A 24,604-nucleotide genomic window follows, 5' to 3' on the forward strand; every position below is an offset into this window, starting at 1 on the left:
TCAGCAAATGCACGCTTGTGCATCGGCGAAAATGCGGTGTAGCACTGTGATTACAGTAAACAACTGATTTTTTTTTCATATTTGTATACGTTGTACGTAACAGGTTCACGTGACTCCTGCAGCCACTAGAGGTCGCTACATTAACGCTATAATGCAACAAAACATGTATGCATTGGATTGTCGATACCCTTAAGTGTGACAATTCATCGCATGTGAGAGGAGTTCAATGTTATATGACTGGCGATTACTAAAACACATTAGCCTAGAATTGTTTATTTATTTTTATTATATATGTACACATAGGAGTGCTGTGATGATGTAAAAAAAAATTGTGACACTCGTACGAGTTTTACAAATGTTTTCAACATTCTCTGCTCAATTGCCATTCCTCCATAATATATTGCAGAGAATGCTGGTAACGTGAAAACAAATATTCTCAGTTTCTTTGAGCGTACTTCAAACTGCTGGCATCGGTTTCCACGTGTTGAATGAAGTGCACGCCAACTTTGATAACGTGTACAAGAATTTAACTTTATTAGTCATTTATAGTGAGAAACTGTGTGTCGAAAGACCCCCCCCCCCCCCCCCCACTATCTTATGAGCAGTTTAACAACCATGGAAACGTTCTGCATCAGTAGGCCTCGGCAAGGTGAGGTTAAAGTTAAACGGTAAAAAACAATAGAAACTTTACCCTACCTTTTACCTTACCACAATACAATCGCGCTACCCTACCTTTTACCCTTTAGCAGGTAAGGTAAAAGGTAAAATAAGAACGAGCCTACCTTTACCTTACCTTTTACCCTTATCCCATACAAATTTCGCGATTACAGGGTAATTACTGGGGTAAAAAACATGGACATTATTTTAACGATAAATGCTAGCTAGAGCGCTTTATTCATTTTTCGATTTAAAGCTTTCGTGACTGCAGGGATTCATCTTCTTGGTTCTTTCGGTAAAGTCACGTAGAATGGAAAAAATAAAATAATAAAAATAAAACATGATAAAATAATTCTCACGACGTTTCGGCCACAACGCAAGCAGCCGTCCTCAGGTGAAGACCAGGTCTGTCGGGGAGACAGCGTCTGAATGAAACAGCACCATGCTTGCATATCAATAGGAATTTAGCATATTTATGGGAAATGCAGGTATGTGATTAGTACTACTTATGCCCGTGCATTATGCAGGATTAGCAGCATCAAAGGGAGGGGATATGGGAAATGCAGGTATGCGATTAGTACTACTTATGCCCGTGCATTATGCAGGATTAGCAGCATCAAAGGGAGGGGATATGGGAAATGCAGGTATGTGATTAGTACTACTTATGCCCGTGCATTATGCAGGATTAGCAACATCAAAGGGATAGGATATGGGAAATGCAGGTATGTGATTAGTACTATTTATGCCCGTGCATTATGCATGATTAGCAGCATCAAAAGGAGGGGATATGGGAAATACAGGTATGTGATTGGTACTACTTATGCCCGTGCATTATGCAGGATTAGCAGCATAAAAAGGAGGGGATAGGGGTAGCATTAATAAAGGGAAGGAGTGTTAATAGTATGTAGCTGCAGCAACTAAAACCACCACGTAAACAACTAAAGTATAAACTATATAGTATCATCAGTATACTAAATATACTCTACAATAAGCTGAGTTACTAACAGTAAGTGATACATTACAAGTCTACGTCGTAAAAAATATAATATGCTTCCATCTAAACTTTATTCTCTTACATCACACGAGTCTACACCGTACTATATACTGCCATAGACAAACCCAACATTAAATTATATACTGTATTGCTATAAACACTATGTATTATTCTACCCACCCTAATGTATATCACACTGCTGTATATGGTACAGTGTATAATAACAAATAGTATAAAATTAATATGCTTAATACAATGTACAAAGTAATATATAGTATCGTAATTGTATAGTGAAGGATGTAGTGTGGAGGTTGTCTGGTGCCAGGATGTAGAGTGGAGGTTGTCTGGTGCCAGGATGTTGAGTGGAGTTTGTCTGGTGCCAGGATGTTGAGTGGAGTTTGTCTGGTGCGAGGATGTTGAGTGGAGTTTGTCTGGTGCCAGGATGTAGAGTGGAGTTTGTCTGGTGCGAGGATGTAGAGTGGAGTTTGTCTGGTGCCAGGATGTAGAGTGGAGTTTGTCTGGTGCCAGGATGTTGAGTGGAGTTTGTCTGGTGCCAGGATGTTGAGTGGAGTTTGTCTGGTGCCAGGATGTAGAGTGGAGGTTGTCTGGTGCCAGGATGTAGAGTGGAGTTTGTCTGGTGCCAGGATGTAGAGTGGAGTTTGTCTGGTGCCAGGATGTTGAGTGGAGTTTGTCTGGTGCCAGGATGTTGAGTGGAGTTTGTCTGGTGCCAGGATGTAGAGTGGAGGTTGTCTGGTGCCAGGATGTAGAGTGGAGTTTGTCTGGTGCGAGGATGTAGAGTGGAGTTTGTCTGGTGCCAGGATGTAGAGTGGAGTTTGTCTGGTGCCAGGATGTAGAGTGGAGTTTGTCTGGTGCCAGGATGTAGAGTGGAGTTTGTCTGGTGCCAGGATGTTGAGTGGAGTTTGTCTGGTGCCAGGATGTAGAGTGGAGTTTGTCTGGTGCCAGGATGTAGAGTGGAGTTTGTCTGGTGCCAGGATGTAGAGTGGAGTTTGTCTGGTGCCAGGATGTAGAGTGGAGTTTGTCTGGTGCCAGGATGTTGAGTGGAGTTTGTGTGGTTTATAGCAATACAGTATATAATTCAATGTTGGGTTTGTCTATGGCAGTATATAGTACGGTGTAGACTCGTGTGATATAAGAGAATAAAGTTTAGATGGAAGCATATTATATTTTTTACGACGTAGAATTGTAATGTATTACTTACTGTTAGTAACTCAGCTTATTGTAGAGTATATTTAGTATACTGATGATACTATGTAGTTTATACTTTAGTTGTTTACGTGGTGGTTTTAGTTACTGCAGCTACATACTATTAACACTCCTTCCCTTTATTAATGCTACCCCTATCCCCTGCTTTTGATGCTGCTAATCCTGCATAATGCACGGGCATAAGTAGTACTAATCACATACCTGCATTTCCCATATCCCCTCCCTTTGATGCTGCTAATCCTGCATAATGCACGGGCATAAGTAGTACTAATCACATACCTGCATTTCCTATATCCCCTCCCTTTGATGCTGCTAATCCTGCATAATGCACGGGCATAAGTAGTACTAATCACATACCTGCATTTCCCATAAATATGCTAAATTCCTCTTGATATGCAAATTATTTTGTCAAGGCGCCCTTTCCCCCCTTCCAACCCAGATTAAATATACGCTCCAAGCATGGTGCTGTTTTATTCAGACGCTGTCTCCCCGACAGACGTGGTCTTCACCTGAGGACGGCTGCTTGCGTTGTGGCCGAAACGTCGTGAGAATTATTTTATTATGTTTATTTTTATTATTTTATTATTTCCATTCTACGTGACTTTACCGAAAGAACCAAGAAGACGCTTTATTCATATAGAATACTCTGAAATCGGGCGTTTAGGCTGTCGACGACACCGTCCTCGATAACCTCCTCGTCCCAGTCGTCTTGGTCGATGGCGATCTCATCAACAACCTGATCAAGTTCGTCATTGCCATCATCCTTGGACGGACGACAGGCAATAAGATCCTGCGCCGCTCCAGCCCAGTTAGACGGAACCTTCAGGCAGCCGGCCGTGATCCATGAGCGCAAGCACATGGACTTTATGAAGAGCGTCGTTGACAGCGACTGGCGAACGCATGTGAACTCCCGCCCGGCTCCGCTATTCGCACGTTCACAGGGAGTTGACGTCGCCGGCGCTCCCAAGTAGTCGCAGGCCATCTTGTAGTGGGCGGGGAGCAGCTCTTTGCGGAGAAACCACCACTGCATTACGTCAATGAAGGCGCTGGCGGTCGTGACGCCCATGCTCAGAAAACGATCGAGTTCATCGCTGTCGTCTATGGAGTTGCCGACGTTGCTGAACAGGGTGCTGAACAGCGACCGCTCCTCCATATGGGCAGCAACTGCCGTCGGCGAGATCGTGAGCATGTCCGAGTAGCGATGCTGCAGGACAGAGCGGATTGTGGCCTTCAGTGTAGCCAGCTCGTCTTGGTCTGTCGTTTTCGGCAGCTGTGGATTCAAGTAGGATGCCACAATGGCGGGTTCCTGAACCAGTAGGTGGCGGTACCGCACCAGTTCGGCCTTCATCCCCGTCGCAGTCAAGGGCTCATCGATCGCTCTAAGGGCGACTTCACCGTGATCGCAATGACGGACGAGGTGCTCAATCGTCACCGGCACGAGATCCAATGTCGAATTGTGGTCCGCCGACAACGAGGCCATGACCTGGCGCGGCATTCGCAGGAATGCTGTCACGCCCTCGATGTTTGCCCACTGCAGTTCAGATAAAGCACCGACACCGATCACATCCTGGAAGCGCGCCATGATAATGTCCAATGGGACACGCTTCTTGATGGCGTCGTCGCCCATGTCAAACATCGAATGCCACCTGGTCGGCGAGTCCTGGTGCGTCGGCTCCTTGCTGGCGAGCTTGGTGATCTCAGCCTCGCGGCGGTACCTGATATTGACAAGCGCCTTGCGCAGTTCGGCATTTGTTGACTTGATCAGTTTTAGAACTTGGACGACACCGATCTGGACGGAATGATCCACACATCGAATATGGTGGCAAGCCCGCAACTGCTCATATCCGGCGTCCACATTGACCAGGGCGAACAACGTCTTGACAGCACTGTTCGCATCGGAGCCATTGTCGCTGGTGACAGCGAGCAGCTTGGTCGAGATATTGTGCCCGAGGCTTTAGAGGTGCTAAAACAGAGCGGCCCCAATGCGCTTGCCGACACCCCTTCCGGACTGCACATCGAGGATTGTCAGCAGCATGGATTTTGACGCACCAGATTTGCTGTCGATCCAGTGCACCGTGACCATCCAAAATCCCTTCAGGTTGCGGTTCGACCACCCGTCGATAGTGAGCGAGATGGCAACGTCCAGGTTGGAGAAGAACGCCCCGACGATGGGCAGCATGATGGCGTAATGCTCGACAATCCTGCGAATGATGGTGCGGGTCGATGAGCCCTCGTATCCCTGCGTCAATGTGTTGACCAAGTTCTTGAACTTGTCACTGCCGGCGGCTCGCAAAGAGATTGCACCTTGGATAACAAAATCCACCACCTAGTTCTCAAACTTTACCAGGAGGCGATCCAGGATTGCTGGCCGGCTCAGCGTTTGCTGTATTAGGCGGCTCGCGACGCCGACGTCCCGACCTCGCTGCCTGGGCTTTCCACCCTGACGCGTTCGTGTGGGTGGAAAACCACTTGCGGCAGTGCACGCACTGCCGCTTCCCTTGCTGTGCATGCGGATCACCCTCCATCCAATCGTGTGTGTGCTCCCACGGGAACGCATACCGCTGCCTCTTTCGATTGCTGTTCGCAGCAACTCCAAAAAAGCCGTTGCTGGCATCCTCGTCCTCTAGTACCTCGACCTCAAGAACGTGGACCGTCTCCATGTGCTCCGCCATCACTTTAAAATGGAGGCCACGGACTGCGTCACTGCGCCACGGAACTTTTAGCGGTAAACAAGGTACTGTATTTAACGGGTAATTATTCACCCTACGCTTACCCTACCGGGTAATTCTTCTGAGCTACCTTTACCCTACTCTCTACCTTACCTTACCTTGCCGAGGCCTATTCATCAGAAGCAATTTTTTAAGTTATCCAGACCATAGTGGAGCATTGCCCCTCTCCTGTTTACAGCCTTCATAACCAGTGGTAAAAATTCCACATTTCTATTGTGGAGGGGGGGGGGGGGGGCGGGGGGGAGACAGTCTATCCTTAGGACAACGAACTGCTGACTATTAACAAAGTGGTAGTTATTTTATCCACCCCAGAGGCAAGAAGGGCTGCGTCAACCACCGATAGAGGATTTTAACTCACCGCTCCTTTATATTGCGAGCCGAGCGCTCTAAACCGCTGCGCCACCCGGACAGAATTTCTGACACCCGCATATAGAGTTACTGTTAAAGGAAGCAAGGTAACGACAGGAGATGTGAGGCTTGCCTGCTCCATGTAAAATTAGTGACAAGGCACGGCATGTGGACAGTCGCTCTCTCCCACTGTTGCTAGCCGAGCTCCGATTAAAAATGTCCAGTTATTTCCCCAATCGTTACGACAATATTTATGGGCACAGGGCAATCTAATCTTATTGCTTTATTTTGAGAAGCCACGCAGTCATGACATTTTATTTCTAACCTGCGGACACGGATTAAAAACGCTTGGCAGCCAGATAAACGTAGGGCACACGGCAACTCTAAACTTACGTAGACATGCGCCTCGCAATTTCTGTGGCTACAGCTGTCATGGCCTTGCTCCATTGAGTAGGGAACTATATCAGGAGGTATCACCGGGCCTCGAGTCCCACCCACGGCAACTTCTCCTGTCTTATCTATCCAAAGGGCTTCTGTATAAACGTGTAGAGGTGTAGTGGGTGACATCACGTCACGCGCGCCCTCGGAGAAAGTTGGCGTCGCGGGACGTGACGTCAGGCGGGCCGTGGGAGACGGTGACGTCATGCCCCCCCAGGGGGGTATTTAAAGGGGGACCCGGGATGGAACCGGGGTTCGTCGGGGGTAGGAGTGGGGACTCGGGTAGTTGGTCCTCACACGAGGCTAGGGGAGGCTACTCCGCCCGACCGGCCGAGGTTGGGGGTAGTCCCGGAACGGGGCAGGGTGGAGAGCCGGGTTAGCCGGGGTGTAGGGATCCCAGTACCCTGTCTCCTGGGGAGTTATTGGCTAGGGGGGTTTTGGTTCAGCACAAGCCCTTAACAACCTGGCGTAAGCCCTTAAATAAACGTGGCGTGAGCCCCTAACAGCAACCTGCCTCGGAGTCGTGAATTGCGCTACAACAAACGTAATTGACAAATGAACCGATCTGTCATTTATATGTGAAGTGGCCAGGATAGGACATTCTTCAGTGTTATGCACCATATGTTTAGGTTTTCTCTGGGCACTCCACTTACCTCCCAAATGCCGAACAACTAATTTCATGGTACTGAGGTTTTCCTTGGTAAATAACGGTCCCTATTATTATTACAATATAGTCGTACATATGTATGTATGTTGATCTCCTTTGGCACCGTATATCCTCAACCACGCTAATTGGAGGTGCAGGGGAAGGACAACAAACTTAATGCAAAAAACAGTTCTACAGAAGTGAGCTTTCAATTTAGATTTAAAAGAACATAGCTCCAAGTGGCTTCCTAATATCGGAAGGAAGAGCATTCCAGATGGCTGCAGTGACTGTCTTTGTTCGATAGTGAGCAAAAAGCCGCTGCGAGCATAACCGGAGTTTGCGTAATAGTGTATCCCCCTTGACGAGATCGGCAAGGTATTGCGGTTCATTTGTGGCAAGCACTTTGTGTGTAATGAGTGTAACCTTAAAATGTATTACTTCGGCAACCGGAAGCCAATACAGCTCAGCGAGCAATGGACAGACATGGTCGGATCTTGCATTACCGACATGAGCCAAAGAATTTGTACATACTGCAGCTCGGTAATGTTTCTTGCCAGATGTCCCGTAGAGAAGTGAGTTGCAACAATCGAGCTGCAGTACCATGAGAAACATATTCTGCCGACAGTAGAAATACCATGTTCTGCTGGGTTACTGAGCCTGGAGTTGTGAGCCGCTCAATGAATTGTAATCCTGATAATGTAAAAGTGCTGTCCTTGGGGCTTGGTGTGCCATTGTTCACACAACCCGTCCAGATTGTACAATTAGCCAAATGCGTTCGGCCGTGTAACGACGGCATGTTGGGACCACTCGCATACATCCCACATACTCGGCCACGCTCTCCCCGTAGGCCCGTTGCATGAAAGATTCAATGAGGAAAAACACAGGAAAGCACTTACATAAAAGGGCACAACTTTATAGTTGAACACATTTTAGTTATTTAGATATGACTACGAACAGTTATCAATCAGTGCATAATGAAACACACAAGCAAGTGCTGTTGCTTGTTTTCAATGTAATAAAATACATTAATCATTTTAGTGCCAGATATGCATGTTGCCTAAATGGCCAGATGCATTGTATTTATGATTTTCCCCAGTGTTGATGCTAGAGACATTGCCACAATTTTTCATAAAAAATCTGAGAGAAAGGAACATTTTTCAGTAACGCTTGATTTGTGCTCTCTATTTAATTCACTGCTTCGATGCATGGGCTCAGGTAGAGCTGGAACACAAACGACAAAACCCCACATATCTGTTCCACTCAGTGTTGTCAGATAATCAGGGGTTTCCTGGAAATGCATGAAAATCAACATTCCCCTTCACCCCCCCCCCCCTTTTTTTAGATAACCTAACTTGGTTACATTGCCACATTTGACAGTCCATTAGTGCAAGTTTGCATTGTATAATTTCCCTACAGATGGCCACACAAGGCACTTCATGATTCCCTCACTTCATGAAATTAGTTCACCTACTCTCAACAACGCACAACTTTCTGGCGATATTTTGTGGGTTATTAAGTAATTTTTTCTCCCAAAAAACCACTTAAATGTTCAAGTGCCCCATATACATTTAATCAGCAATTCATAGACAATGTTGCAAACAAGATAGTTCTGTACAGAAAATATTTTTTGGATGTGTAAGAAGGACGAGTAGGCGACAGACTGTACACGGTGATTGAACGATAAGTAGAAGAAGACTCAAGAGGATATGTGGCAGACCTCGCATCAGAGCAACATCAAAGAGTGGACAGAGAAGGAGCGGAGAGAGATCGGAGAAGTAGCGCATGGAGCCGGCAAAAGAAGATGTGCCCCAACGATCGCGAAGACCAAGGGGTCGATGAAGAATAAGTGAGGCCGAGCGATTGATAACGAGCATCATCCCACCTGGACAGTGAGGGCAGCAGGAGTCGGGGGTTCGCACAGGGCTGGCGCAGAGCAGCGGAGGGCACACCTCGCTGTCACACAGCACGCGCCCGCCGTGGCACGCGCACTGCGTGCAAGCGTCCATGGGCCACGTCTCGCCCTCCACGTAGGACTGCCCGCCCGGCGAGTGGCACACTGCCGCCTCCTCGCTGGGATCCGCCTCATCCTCGTCACTGCCGTCTGACCGCAACGCACGCCGACAGCGGGACGTGAGCCGCGTGCTCCCACGTGACGTTGGCCGGCTGCTGGGGGGCATCGCTCTTGTACAGCAATGGCGTGTGGTTGACCAAATAAGGCACCGTATGCTCTGTGTTGTATGTGAGATGCTTCGGAAAGTCAGACGCATAGACGAATGTGTCCCCGGCGCCCGTGCGTTGTACCGGATGTGTGTACGTACCTCAATAAAAACTTTCTATATAAAAATACATATTTATTGTTTACCGACGTCAAATTGGGGTGGATACGCAAGGTGTTTTGTCTGTTTTTACTGTTCTCAAATAATTTGGTTTATTTTCTGACATGTCCACGGTCACATGGGCACGAGTGAGCAGCAGCTGATTCTTCAACCAATATACCGTGTAAAATCCACCCACAGATAATCGAGAGTTGTCTGCACATTGTCAGGGTTGTCCAGGATGGATGTGTGCTCACTCGGCAATTTGATGAGCGTGCCACATTTCCGCTGCATGTCAAGCCAAGACTATCTGTTTGACAAGATGGCAACTCAAAGAGGCCAGCCTGAGTCCCATTCGCAAGAGTTACTGGGATACTGCCTGGGCGAGACTTTGCTCTTTAGCGATCCGTGTGACTACAGCAATGGAATCGCGGCACGTTGTCGTACGTTCAACACACATACACATACATACGTGCCGTGGCAGCAACACGAGGTCTGCACGTACCGTGACACGACGGGCAGCAGCGTCCGGGCTTGAGCGTGGGGTTGGTGCAAACAGGCGCTGGGCACGCGATGAGTGAACACATCTCCCGCCCGGAGTGGCAGTAGCACTCCCGGCAGCCGTCGTGCCAGGCCTCTCCATCAGATCGACGGCGCCCGTCCATTAGTAGACACGAGCCAGGGCGCAGTGGGGGCAGCGTGGGGCTGGGCAGCACTGGGCTGTCTGGAAACCACACACCACACAGCAGTGGTTAGCGTGGGGATGTGTGAATTGGTGTGTGTACCGGTTAAAAAAACAGTATGACATACCGGCAAAAGAAAAAATATAGTGTAAATTAAATGCACTCGAATGTAGTATATAATATATCTTAAATGCACTGTAATATGTTACGTAGGGTAAGTTGTATATCAGAATCAGAATCTTTATTTAGACTGGAGGAATCCGATGAGCTATAAAGCTCTTTTTCCAGTAAATCAACTGGACCAGAAAACTGTTGTGTCGTATACAAAGTCTACATTAAATTCAATAGAACACTATCACGTGGTGTATTCTTCTGGTACACCTACAACCCTATTAAAACCACCTTACGAGCCATGCACTGTGGTGAGTTGGGTGCGGGAGGCGAGGTCCTGAGGGAGGCACGTGGCTGATTGACCACGTGGCCTCTGAACTAAGCACCCTGAATGCGCTCGATCTTGTCGGATCTTTGGAGCCTGAGAGTAGCATGTGTGTTGTAGGGGTTGGGCTGTGGAGTGGCCAAGATGTGGCACTCATACAATGCCATTGGCCAAACATCCCAATGCAGAATCGACGTTATGTCTCTGAGACCAAAGCATACTTGTACCTGTGCCTAACTTTATTCTGGCATCTGTTGCTCCCACATGTTTGCACTGTTGTTTGTTCGATTCACACGCGTTTTTGTCACTGTTAGACTAGAATATAAAGCTTACTTGCACATGTTGTCATACAGTACTTGCACTGTTTTGTTTTTTAATGTGCGTGTGTTTCGTTTATGGGCATCGAATATTTCGTTTGTTAGTTGTTCAACATGCCTTAAGGACCGTGCATTGGTTCTCTGCAATATTGATGTTTTTGTCTTTACATTTGTGTAGCTGCTGTGCTCATGCACCACGAATCTCCCTTGTAAAATAGTCGGGCAAACTGGCTAAACGGGATAATCCGCAACAAATAAAATAAACTCAATCTCAAACAGTGAGAGTTTCCTAGATAAATAATTATTATTATTACTATGCTGGGAAAAACATGGGCCACCTTTCAACCCAAACCAGGGTATTCTGGCAGATGTGGAGCTAAGAAAAAGAGCAAAAGAATTTGAAAATAGATGCCGAGTTTACTGCAGAATATTTTTCTGGTAAGAAACACCGCTCGCACCTTTTAAACCTGAGATACTGTCGACGAGCGGGAATTTGCTGTGCGTGCGATAGATTTTATTCCAATAGAACTGGTTTTCAGCGTAATACTTTTTTCCCCATACAACCAGTTTCAAAGCACCAAAATTGATTGACAACGCACTTAAAAAAAAAAAATCCGACTACAGAAGTTTCACTAAAGATGTTCCAAAAACCACTTCATGCGATGCCACTGCGACTTGAAGAAAAAATAAATAAAATAATGTTACTTATTTTCACGTGTGCGCGCTCAGCAGTTCTTGGCATTCCCCGCGCGCGATCGCACCTTTGCACTTGCAGACCTGGCAGCCCTTGCTGTTGTGCTGGAAGCCAAAGAGGCATTGCTTGGTACACGCGGAGGGAGGGCACTTCATGCAGCGGCAGGCCTCGCAGCCCTGCTTGTTGGTCCTGGCAAAGAGCACAGCCGTAAACCTTGGCGGTGACAGCACCGCGGCGGCCGCCACCACCGCCACCTCCACCTGCTCCCTTAAGATACCGCGGCGCCGCCGGGCGATAGCTCTGGATTCCTTATTGCTCGTGCGTTTTGTTCATCCTGATAACTGTCGGGGCAGACAATGGGTAAGGCGTTTCCTACTTTGCATATTTTGTTTCGGTTCCTATGCACCGCAATACACACGTTGAATTGTGTGCGGATTTTTTTATTTATTGTTGCTTATGCATTGTGCAATTGATATGCCGATGATATACCAGTTACACATTTGTGTTCACGGTGCGAACAAAACTATACAAACCAGTCGGAGCTAAATTAAAACAATGCAGGCGAGACGGTATAAACGAGACAAAAGAGCATCGCCACAAGTTGAAGCATTACGCGCTAACAGTGATGTCCACGCATCCGCAGAGAGTTTATCGTTCAAAAACGCCGAAACCCGCATCACGCACAACATACCGGTCACTCAGTAAATATCCTACACGTGTCTACGTGGAACGTCTGTCGCACCGTACGTGGCAAACCGTGCAAACTAATACACAAAAAGCAATTCTAAACAAATGAGTTCTCAATCTAGTTTTAAAAGTGCATGGTTCCAGTGGTTTCATAATATCGGACAAATCAGACACGGACACAGTCACCGCGAGAGACGGACACGAAAGCGCCGGCGCTGTGCCTCACATGTATCCGTAGGGGCAGTGCTTGTCGCACGCAGTGGGGCGGCACTTGCGGGCCTTGGCACGGCACTGGCAGCTCTCGCAGCCGCTCGCGTCGTCCAGCACGAAGCCGAAGGGGCAGTCCAGGGTGCAGCCCACCATGAGCCCAGCGCACGCCTCCGCTTCTACGCACAGAGCGAGGAGGCACACCGTGGTTCATGTTCGTTTGCAAACGGGAGAAGGTGTGAAGGTACCATCCTGCAATTTCCCGCTCCGCTGCTGCTGCTGCTGCTGGTGGAAAGGGCTTAAAAATAAAGGGAGCGCTAGATAGCCTCCCCACGGCCGCGTCGGTCATAGGGGGTTCTTTGGCAATACTTCACCATGTCTGCCAGTGGCAGATGGGGAAAAGGAAACAAACGGGTTCAGGTGTCACTCGCCGCCCATGTTAGCCATGGCCGGGAATCAAACACTTTGGGTCACTGGGCTCGCAGCCGAGTGCGCTACCTGCTATGCCACCGCTCCACTCCTCTGTTTACATGAAATTAAAATGTACTTTTTGGAGTTTAAATAGTTTTGAAAATTAATCATAATTTTAATGTCTTATTTCAAGGTATAACCAAAGTGGTTTCAACGAATTGGTTTATTTTAAGTACAAGGTGCTAGCGTTCAGTTTACAAGAGGTTGATAAGTGTCCCTCCAGGACGATATGACATTGCTGCAGAGATGTATAGCCAGTGTGTTGGCATGGTATTTCCGTGTATAGTCTAACACATTCCATTTATCTAGATGCCACATAAATCAAAATGACATTATACTTTTAATGCCCGCATCATTCGCTTTAGTTACATTAAACGTATCCACAGTATATAATCTGTCAAGCTGGTTAGCAATTTATCTTCACTTCATATTTGGGCACTTTCCCGACGACAACGTACGACGAGAAGTTGCTCTGATTTATACTCTTGGGCTCAAGATCACACAAACGAAAAGTTACCCATTATACGATCAACACCCTTTTCCTTTGACAAGAGGTCTGTTTCTATTTTCCCGTCCTACTTAAGGTCAGTTTTTTTATAGTAAAATAAATAAAAATGCGGAATTTTGGGCATTGCGATCAAAAAAAGGCAGAGGCTTTGGCAAATTCCAAACATTATGTGTCTACCATACGCAATCGCCAGCGGATTAATCTAGCTACCGGTGAGAGGTGAGTCCCAATCGCCAGCGGATTAATCTAGCTACCGGTGAGAGTTGGGTGGCCGCGACGTGCAAACGACGATAACATCGTGGCATTTATTTTTGATGTGAATTCTTGTGCAGTTGTCATCACACACTTGTGTTTTAATTGTAGAACCATGGGTTGTGACGAATTCACAATGTGGGCATGAGATGGAACATTGCTGTGTGTATATCGGTGCGTTACGGATATATAAATACGCTGCAGTGTACAGATCATGTAATCATTCAGTGCTGGCAATTAAAAATAATTGTCATGAAGAAGGGGCCATGGTTTGATTTAGGGATTGATTTGTTTGTCTTCAGGATATTTTGTTTGATTGTGTTTCCCATTTGTGTTATCTCATTTGTCCAGCCCCATTCGTCTAAACGTAACTTTTGTAAATAAATGTGTGTACAACTCCCATAATAAACACATTTTCTAAACAACAGGTGCCTACACACATGCATGTATACTTTGAAAGTAAGAATAATTTGTTAATGATGAACAATTTCAGGCCTTTTTTTTCCAGCCTCTTTGATAATCCACTGCTGAACAAAGGCCTTCCCACACTGTGTCAGTCATAGGGGTTGTTTAACCATACTTCACCACGCTGGTTAGTGCAGGCTGGCGAAGAGGGGGACCCCAGCACCAGTCAAGATATCACTTGTGACTAATGTAGCCATGGCCAGGTATTGAACTCAGGTGAGTGTGTAATATTACACAGGGCTGAGCTGTGACATGGGTTGAGGCAGTTGTTGTGCATTTGTGTGCGTGGTGACAATGTGGTGTGCTGCGCGCTTGGCAGGCGTGCACGGCACGGTGGGCCAGGGTGGTGTCATTCTGCATGCCGTACTGCGTAGTGTGTGCGGTGCGGTGCGTCAGAGCGATGCTGTGTGATTGCGGTGTGGTGCTGTTCTGTTTGAGCGCGGTGTGCTGTTGTGGTGCGTGCTGTGCTGTGGCATGCGCGTGCGACGCGATGCGGAGTGCGGTGCTGTGGTGTGAGTGTGGTGCTGTGGTGTGTGAGCTGCGGTGATATGGTGTGTGAGCGCGGTGCAGTGGTGTGTACGGTGCCGTGGTATGTGAGTGTGGTGCAGTGCTATGGCATGTGCTGTGCTGTGAGTGCGGTGCGGTGCCCGCCGTGCATCGTACTCGTTTTGCACTGGCAGAGGCGGCAGCCGTGCGAGTCGAGGCGGAAGCCGTGGGCGCAGTCGGAGTCGCGCAGGCTGCAGTTCCCCACGGCCCGGCACACGGGCGGCACCACGGTGATCAGTGTCGGCTCTGCGAGTGGAAGAGTATTCGTCAATACATTCATCAATGCATCGTTACACCCCTTTACATACATGCATGCATGCACGGACTTTATAAGCAGGCAGGAGCTTACTGAGACAAGAGCCTTGTTTAAAAACGGCGACCTACGTATTTCAGCGCAAGAAAAACAAACCCAGACAAATCGTAAAAATCAACAGAGATTTGAAAAAAAAAAGTAACTCAACAAGATAATCGCTCCTACCGTACATAGCACGCAAATAAATTGCGATGGATCAGTGAGTCCTAAGATAATCATCTCATGGCACCACAAAGGCGCGAGCGTCTCCACGCGCACCGCTCTCTCCGCACCGCAGTGCCGAACGGAGACAGCAAAGCGCTTCAGCGGCACCACGCTCGTAATAAACGCAACGGTCAAGGTTTTTCAGGGAGGCAGGTCTGGGGGGGGGGGGGGAGAGTCAGCCTGAAACACGACGGGAACGATGAAAAGCAGAAGCTAAAGGGCAGTCTCACTTTCCGGCGCCAAGACCCTTAAGCTCATTATTTCTCCCCACCAGTTTTTTTCTTTCTCCCTGCTGCCAAAGCAAACTCCTGCTAGCGGGGCCCATCAGGTTTACACATAACTTGCGCGCTAATCTGCTCCAGCATTTACCAGATTAATATCTACCGCCTCCCACACATTCCGGCGAAGCTCAACGGCCCGAACGCTTCAGCTGTAAATAACAACACTGACTTCACCAGCAAACGGGGCCCACATGAATGTGCCGTACGCTGCCAGACCTGCGCCCGATAACATCTGTTTACTGCATTTTCGGCAAATTGCAGTGAAAACACGACGTATTCATCCCAGCAAATGGGCGCAGGCACGAGCAGCACAACGCTTATTGAATTACGGCAATGACTTTTATTTGCGGATGGGATTAACAGGAAGGAAGATGCTCGTGTATTTCATTCAGGTATCATCATGAAACTATGTTAGAAACAGTTTCCAATTTTGTCATTAAATTGTAGAAATGCATTCCAGCTGTTTTTCGCCATGACTTTTCTTTTGAGCGCTGTTTTTGCCGAAGTGTCCCGCGATTGCATTCCTGCGCGCTTTAACATCGAAATCCACCGCAGGATTCCTGCTAATAGCCTTACGTTGTAAGCCATTTACCGGCCGTTAACTGACTAATTAAGACTTGGCACTGCAGACTACGTGCGCCGGTCAGAGTGGCCGTGTGTAATCCAGGTGGGGGCTCTACAGAGGCGTGAGCTCGCCGCAAAGATTCTGATGCGACGTCAGATTTCATAACCTGGTAACGTCCCAAAAAATCTATGGCCCGGAGTAATGAACTTTAAACAACCCTTCTGCGGATTAAACACCGCGTGACCTTTCCCTGCTGTTCCCTGACCACATGGGTGAAATTTAAATCCAGCCAGACGGGATTGTATTCCCAAGTTATGCTTTTATGTGCCCTACGCTCAAGCGACCACGGTCTTGTCTCAACGACCCAGTCATCCTCCATTCGATGGCAAAGTTCGATGGCAAAGTTGATCCCTCTGTGCATAAGCGCCCCCCCCCCCCACACCAGGGCCCTTTTATGCCTACAAAAAAAAAATGTGACTATGTATTTTTGTTTGTATGTATGATAAAAAAAAATGTAACCAAGATATCTTCTAGAATACATATATGTATATATATTTAGCAAGTGTATATACAAAGAGGCAGAGTCATGTCAATATCAATCGTTGTTTTTTTCATAAGGTGAGATAAATTAACACCGGAGAAGAACTTTTCGAGATTTTTCATTGCAAAATTATGAATAACATCTAAAAATGGTGTTTTTTCGCAAAATATCATTCTCAATAGAGAGTAGTGCAAGGGAAGAAAAGGCGTTGTTGTCCTACGCGAGAAATAAGCGGAGTGACAGCGGCGGTAGTAGTAACAGGGGGCAGCAGTACTCACTGTAGAACGTTATCAATGAAAGGCCTATGAAACAGAAGTGCCTAGGGCCTACAAGAACCTTAATCCGGCCCTGCGCCCCAGACCCTGGAATTCAGTCTTTTTGGCCATCTACACTGCGGGATCCCTGATACACTGCCCAGGTTCAGGCTCCAGACCTTCCTCTACTCCTCCGTATATGGCTGACTGCCTCTCTTCTCCATGAAATGTCTTGAAGTGGCACTTTACCATTCATGTCATCTCGCTGCCATACAGCATTCTGGCCCCTCACTCACTGCCTTCCGCTAAAAAAAGTGTGCCCTACTGTTCCCAAACGCCACTTGATATGCACATCTCCGTGCTGTGTACAGCGTCTTGAGACCGATGACATTGTAGAAATCCAAATCGTACTGGATGGCACTGTGTTTCCTTTACAACACTCATGCAAGGACGAATCAGGAAAAGTAAACCTGAAAATAAATCAGTTGTATAGGAAGTAATCGTGATGGAAAGTAGGTAAGTCCACCGTTATTGTTTTTTAAAAGTAACCCGTGCTTCAGCTTCACTGGAACACTTTGCAATCCACTTTTGATAGTTTTTTTATTGCTTCATCTCCCCACAGACAGCTGCCCAACGAACCTAATAACTCATTGATTTCATCCAATTCAAACAATAACACCTCAGCTTTCTGGACAATAAGCTGTTATCAAGTAATTTTTCCCCAGAACACTTCCCCATTGTTGCTATATCCCTATACTCTGTAGTGTATTTAGCCAGAGACATACACACAGGCAGGTAGGCAGGTAAGGGTGCAGATGGGCAAGGAGATAAGTGGGCAGGTGAGCGGACAACTACGTTTTTAGTAATAAATTTCAAAAACGGTGGCAGCAAAAAAACACCAGACAGCACAATCTGAAAATCCACTCGAGGATTGGGTCCCTCGCCCATCAACGGAAGCACCGCGGGGGGCACGCTGCTCAACAGACACGGGAGCAGTCGTCGGGCGACGCCATCGGACCAGCGCCTGACCTTCGCAGACGGGGCAGCACTCCCCGGGGATCTTGACGGGGTGCAGGCAGCTCTGGCCGCACGCCGTCGCCGTACACTGCGGCTCCCCGTCCACGCAGCGGCAGAAGGTGCAGTCGTCCTCGCGCCAGCGAGCGCCGTGCGCCCGGATCTCCCCCGCAGCGAAGCAGCCAGCCGGGTTGCTCGGAGCCGTCATGGCGTCTAGCGTGCGCGGAGGGGCAGAGGCGAGCGCGCGGGATCATCGCGATTGTCTTCACCATTGTTGTCAATATCGTAATCGTCGATATTGACAACAATCGTCGTTGTCATCAATCGTCGTCATCACCAAGAACATTGTAGCCATCATCATTTTCATCACCATCAACAGTCACCATCATCGTTGCAATTGTCATCATCATCATTGTTGGGATTGTTATCATCATCGTAATGATTAATCAGCAATAATCATCATTGTTATCATAATAATTGTTGTCATATATTATCCTCATCATCATGTCCAGAGAAAGCTTGGGCATTTTTGGTGCATAAAAATACCCAAAAAATGAGTTATTCTATTAAAAATAACATTCAAATAATAATCATCATAATGTCAGATATCACACGTGACTTATCGATTTCATTATTGAGACTTCACGCATGCCACAGAAGCGTCGCGAACATGTTCTCCCCGTGGTCGTGTGGATTTTTCTCTGGGCCCTCAGGTTTTCCCCTCCACATTGAGAAACACGTGTTTAAAGTATTTGCCTGCAAATAAATGTCCGCGTGATAAGCAACTTCGATGAGCGATCATTTGTGATAGCCAGGTCGCTTTGAAAAAAAAAGAGCCCTACAGCTCAGTGGGCCTCACCTGGTAAAATAAAAAATAGTGAAATCGCATTTGCGCAACCCAGCACGCGCCACCTCGTGTGAGCGTGTGCGGCGGTGGCAGCGGTGGTGGCAGTGGTGGCAGAGGCGGCGGCAGCGGCGGTGGCAGCGGCGGCAGAGGCGGTGGCAGCGGCGGTGGCAGCGGCGGCGGCGGTGGCAGCGGCGGTGGCAGCGGCGGTGGCAGCGGCGGTGGCAGCGGCGGCGGCGGCGGTGGCAGCGGCGGTGGCAGCGGCGGCAGCGGCGGTGGCAGCGGCGGCAGCGGCGGTGGCAGCGGCGGTGCAGCGGCGGTGGCAGCGGCGGCAGCGGCGGTGGCAGCGGCGGTGGCAGCGGCGGCAGCGGCGGTGGCAGCGGCGGCAGCGGCGGTGGCAGCGGCGGTGGCAGCGGTGGCAGCGGTGGTGGCAGTGGTGGTAGAGGCGGCGGCAGCGGCGGTGGCAGCGGCGGCAGCGGCGGTGGCAGCGGCGGTGGCAGCGGTGGCAGCGGCGGTGGCAGTGGTGGCAGCAGCGGTGGCAGAGGTGGCAGCGGCGGCGGCGGCGGCTTACCCTCGCACACCGGGCAGCACTCCCCAGGCGGCGTATAGTAGCGCTGGCAGCGCAGCTCCCCGCACTGCGCCGCGAAGCAGAAGGACACGCCGGCGCGGCAGCGGCAGAAGCGGCAGGCGTCCAGGCGGTACGTCTCGCCGTCCGCCAGCTCCACGCCGCTGAACGCGCACGTCCGCCCCGTGCCTGCGATCACCGTCGCCACCGCGCACACGAGCGTGAGTGACGAGTTCCCCCCCAGCCCTGCCAACCCCCCGCTCTCCCCTCCCCTTGTTTCCCCTCGGACAGACTGCTGGGAATATTGCCGTTCGCTGTGAAGTGCTTTAAATTAAAGTAAGTAGATGTGTAGTAAGTTTTCATTCGTCTGTGTTCGTGGAGTGATTGGGGGTAGTGTTAATCAACGTATGTCGATAACACTGATGAAATAAAAAGTGTTTTTCGAGACACAATCTTATCTTGTCGAGTGTCGCTGCGCTGTGTGAAATTGCATTCAATCTTTATTGATGAGCAACAAAAAAACACTTTAAAATCAGTAGGATGCACTCATCACCTTTTATGATATTACATCCCCACAGCGCTGACACTTAGGGCATATCCGTGATTTTCATGCATGTTTCTTCTTACTTGTGAAGCTTTAAACTTATATCATATAATAGATATATATATATTATCCGGTTATTACTCTATAAGATAACAGACATTGTTTTTCATTCCTTTAACCTGTTGATGCCATCGACTACACCCAACAATCTTTGCTGTTTACTCAAGCCCAGCACACGGAATATTTTTCCTGCTACAACACTCCTCCAGATTAAACCGCTTCGTTGGGCGAATGCCTTCCTGCCCAGCGGGGATCTGTAAAGCGAAGGCAACGGCTCCGCTGGGGGTGATCGAGTCACAGGCTGCGGACGTGAGTCAGTGGCGGAGCTCCGGGGGAGCCGTTACCTTTGACGCACTCGTAGACGTCGCAGCACTGCCCCGGCGTGCCATCGCCGCGGATCAGCAGCCTGGCCACGGTCCCCGCCTCGCACTCAGGCTTGCTGCACTCCGAAGGGCCGCACACGCACCTGGGTGGCAGCGACGCGACAGGACAAGGGATACGACGAGGCTTGAAGCCCGTGTTTAAAGGAGCGACGCGGCTCAAAACAAGCACACGAGTGGATGATATGATGTTGTTCAATGCATGTTTGTGTGTGGAAGGATTAACTTAGCAGTATGAAAGCTGATTCATGGATGTCAGTTGCAAAATGCATTTTGCATATTTGAAAATAGTCAGTTTTTTGCTCTGGGTTGAGCCTTCAAAGTTTAGGGAATCCTTTGATCAATGTAGCCAATTTACAATATGGGCTAGTCCCCAACAGAAAAACAACTTGATACGACACTGATTGATATTGGATGTTCTTGATGACATTTAAAAATGTCCCTCCATTATGGTCAACACAGTTAATGCACAAATGTGTTCAACCAGTGGGAGGAAAGCCTTACACGAAAAACACCAGGTCTTATTGTTGCTGCAGCTGCACACTTGGGGTATATGTGTGTGTCCCCTGTTTTATGACACTTTAAAGTGCGACTTTTATTTTAGCATTTCAGTGACGTCATTGGATTAATGTAATCGGAAACGTATTGAATTGATGTCACCGGAAGGCTATAATGATACACCTGGCAATATAAAGTCTCTTTTCTAATCTTCAAGCTCATGTCGGCCAGCTAGGAGTTGTGTCTTTAAACTTGAACTGCAAATGGTGACCATAACCCTCTCCACAGGGAGTACAATTTTCATTCACATCACAATTAATAAAATAATTACGTAAGACTGCCCACCAGCAGCAAAATAATGAATCAACAACTTAAACACAAAAAAAATCTGAACGTAAATTAGGTATTGAAAAACAGCAGTCTTCGGGATGTCAATTACACATCCCAAGAGAGACAGAAAGAGACACGGCTGCCAATGTTGGATATGCCACCGGGGAGGGAGTAAAGTGGTGACTCATTGAGTGAGCGAGCGTAAGAACTGGCGAGTGAGTGAGCGAGCAAGTCAGCGAGCCACTGAGCGATCGACCTACCTGAGGGAGTCGGGCTGCACGCAGCATCCGTCCCTCGTCAGCTTGCCGGGCGTGGGCTGGCTGTCCAGCGGGCAGCTCACGTCCAGCACGGGAGGGCACTCCACCCCTCTGCAGTCCGAGTCGAATGCTGGAGGAGCCCACGAGGCAGATCGCGGCAGAAGGGGGAATGCACGGAGAGAGAAAGCAGAGATCCTCCGTGAAGGCTTAACAGACTGCTGGGGCAAGGGCTGCTAGCGAGCACCTATGAAGACCGGCCGGGCACATGAGGGGGTGGTGTGGCGACACCACCCCCACCACACCTGGCCACCTTTGGTACATGATCAGCCACACCAGGTACTCATTTGAGGCTGAGTCAACCTAGGGGAGGCCCAGAACCGGTTCAGATATTCTCCACTGTTGTTGGTCGTGAGTGGGGATTGAACTCGTATCGTTAGGTTCATAGCGCAGTGCACTACACGCTACACTACCGCTCCTCACAATACAGACAAAAGACAAAGACCAAGATCCCCCATATAGCCTTGACAGACTGTTGGGGTAAGTGCTGCTAGCAAGCACATATGAAGGCCGGCTTGTTTCCCCAGCGGTGATATTTTTACACACAGCAGCAGATACTCGTTTTAAGCTGTGCCGACTTAGGGGAGGCCCAGGCCCGGTTCAAATAATGGTCATTGGTGTTGGCCATGAGCCGGAATCGAACTCGGGTGCCCGAGTTTGCAGTGCTAACCGCTACACCACTGCTCCCCACACAGTACAAAGATACACATGCGTGCACACACAGAAACACACGCGCATGCACACAGATATTCGCGCACAGGCACACATGTGCAAGCAGACTCACACACGGATAGACACATACAGAGACATGCACGTACAGAGACAGATGAGCATGTAAGTGAAATAACGTATAGCCAAGTCATTTTGTTTATGCGAGCACACATTTTACACCTTGCTCAGAAAATTCAGTCCCACCAATAAATTGGAGGTTTGCATATACAGCAATGCATCAGGGCTCCTTGTGGATTTTGGTTAAGGAATGTTATCAATAGGTGCATGCTTTAAGTTATGGCTTAATGTTCTCCACGTGTGGAATAGAGTCCATCATTGACAAAAACAACCGAGGGCCGAGAAAACACATTTTTACAGCTCTCACCCACGAGCACGCCATCAACCGACGATCTGTTTACTTCCAGCGCGCACCGCTATGAAAAGCACCATGTGCAAAAAAATTAGAAACACGACCCCTGCGTGCCAGAGCACATGGAAAGCTACTGTGCGTGCGCACGCTCGCTCGCCCGCACTGGGAGAGGGGGTGCGGGGGAGAAGAGCTGGACCCGTAAACATCCTCATAGCCCCCCCATCTCCTGCCCTCCATTCCCCCCCCCCCACCGTGATCCCACACTCTCTGCGGTTCCAGTTTGCAATCACTCTCACCATGGCGGTGGCGTGCCACAATGGCACTGCGATGTGACGCACAAGTGGCACGCATGATGCCTAAATGGCTAAGAGCCTGGAGTAAAGAAATTTGACTGAGCAACCGCGGTCATCGCGAGAGGCATACTGGATGCGATGTGCAGGGTGCATGTATATTTTCCGGGTCGCTGACCCAGACAGACCCAGCTAAAATTAAGCCCTGAGCACACTCGCCACGAAGGAGTGCGCTACCGACGGAACACTCTGACCAGGGAACAAGTACCAAAAATAGTGCAGTCGGTTTTTTTTTTGCACGACAATTTTTTTGGGTTGTTGTTAATCTATGCAATCGGCAAGTGGGCAGGTTGACTGCCTTCGCAGTAAGATTACTCGCTGTTTTTTTAAGTGACGCCTAGAAACCTGAGAATCAGCGGCCGCGCATTTCGACGCACTGACGTTCTGTCTCACCAAACCACAATCTTCACCTTCCAGATAAGCGAGTGGCAATGCACTCGTTGTTACTCAAGTGGCAAGAGATATGCTCTACATTTTATCTTTCTCGTCTTCCACTGCGATTCCCCCCTCTGTCTACGTTCTCCCCATTCTGCTATCAGTGCACCAGTTCAATGTTACATCATGAAGTCAAACACGTTTTTCAGTCTATTATAACTATTTTTTTAATGCCGATAACAATGTGTGTATAGCAATTCGAGCATTAATCCTAATGTTGCTGGAAAGCAAACCCGGTAAATCACAGGCTCTCAAGTGACTGTGCCTGATGTGACTCGGAAATCGGTATAAACACACTGGGCCACTGCCAAGTTCAAGACCAATTTGAACGTTCGTCCTGGCAATTTTCTCCGCTTGCAATCTTGCCCCGGCACTTGAGTCGTGATCCAGTGGGAAGGGACCCCGCTTAAACTGGGCTGACCCGTAAACTACCAGCTATGTACGTTTTAAAATAATGGCACCTTGCCAAGCACAGAGCAGAGGTATTTGTTATTTTATACAGAACTACGTGGGTGTCATTCAAGGTCTAGCACTGATATTGATGTGGGAGAATGACCTACAGTGATTTTAAATGCATCCATTTAAAATAACATCGGAGGATTTTATCTCACGAACACGAGCATATTATCGCGTCAAGTTTTGGTGTTAAAATACTGAAACATATTTGTCGTGTCATTTATTGCTTAGATGAAGCCCTCCTAATGGTCGTTGTTTGACAATAGTTCACCACGTTGGCTGGTGCCAGTTGGGGAAGACAGAATGGGACCCGAGACCACTTCTGATAACACTCGGGACTCAATAAAAACTCAACGCATTCATCAACAACACTGTGGCCTTAAATGCATAAATATAACAGGCGGCGTTTCGGGAAATGGCCCTTGCCTATTATATATATTTTTAAAGGACACAAAGTTGTTAGAGATGAATGTGCTGAATCTATGAATTGTGCTTGTGTATCACTGCCAACGCAGCAGAATCGCCAGCTACACTCGAACTCGGGGCGCCTCGGCACATCCTTCCAGGCTTACTGATTGTCTCCCTTCAAATGCAATAAGTTGTTACACACTGCATGTGCCTGCTGATTGCTAGACATGTTCCAAATGGTGCTCTTTACGTCACGCGGGGCACGTGGCAGGTGTTTAGTGATCATCAGGTGTGCTCAGTGTGTAATGGCTTCATTTATGCTGTAATCTAAATTGATGAACTTGGCAAGATGCATCAGGAGTCCGGGAGACCCTGCAGCAGCGTTAAGGCTGCTGCCTCGCTCGTCTTGCCAAGGCCCCCGTGCCCTGCCACGGCTCAATGCGTGCCACGTTCTGGCGCGTGCGAGCTGTGCGTGTACGTTGAACTTCTTTCGCACCCTGCTAATCGGAGGTGTGATTGCATAATATTGATGATGAGGATGATGCATTGA

At 48.5% G+C, this 24,604-nt stretch overlaps 1 protein-coding gene across 2 annotated transcripts in view; it reads right to left on the reverse strand.

Moving 5' to 3' along the window:
• CRIM1 (cysteine rich transmembrane BMP regulator 1) overlaps positions 1-24,604 on the reverse strand; it is a 77,885-nt gene that overhangs the window by 13,344 nt on the left and 39,937 nt on the right. For both annotated transcript variants that reach the window (XM_061559053.1, XM_061559052.1), the window contains exons 4-12: positions 21,271-21,397; positions 20,147-20,268; positions 19,205-19,387; positions 17,805-18,002; positions 14,735-14,863; positions 12,395-12,554; positions 11,549-11,670; positions 9,857-10,075; positions 8,919-9,137 (exon numbers count right to left, since the gene is read on the reverse strand). In XM_061559053.1, coding sequence (XP_061415037.1) covers positions 8,919-9,137; positions 9,857-10,075; positions 11,549-11,670; positions 12,395-12,554; positions 14,735-14,863; positions 17,805-18,002; positions 19,205-19,387; positions 20,147-20,268; positions 21,271-21,397 — 1,479 coding nt within the window. The remainder of the gene's footprint in view (positions 1-8,918; positions 9,138-9,856; positions 10,076-11,548; positions 11,671-12,394; positions 12,555-14,734; positions 14,864-17,804; positions 18,003-19,204; positions 19,388-20,146; positions 20,269-21,270; positions 21,398-24,604) is intronic.

The sequence above is a fragment of the Lethenteron reissneri genome, chromosome 25, assembly GCF_015708825.2.
Source record: "Lethenteron reissneri isolate LAM-NWPU_2019-01 chromosome 25, ASM1570882v1, whole genome shotgun sequence".
In the NCBI taxonomy this organism is placed as follows: Eukaryota; Metazoa; Chordata; class Hyperoartia; order Petromyzontiformes; family Petromyzontidae; genus Lethenteron; species Lethenteron reissneri.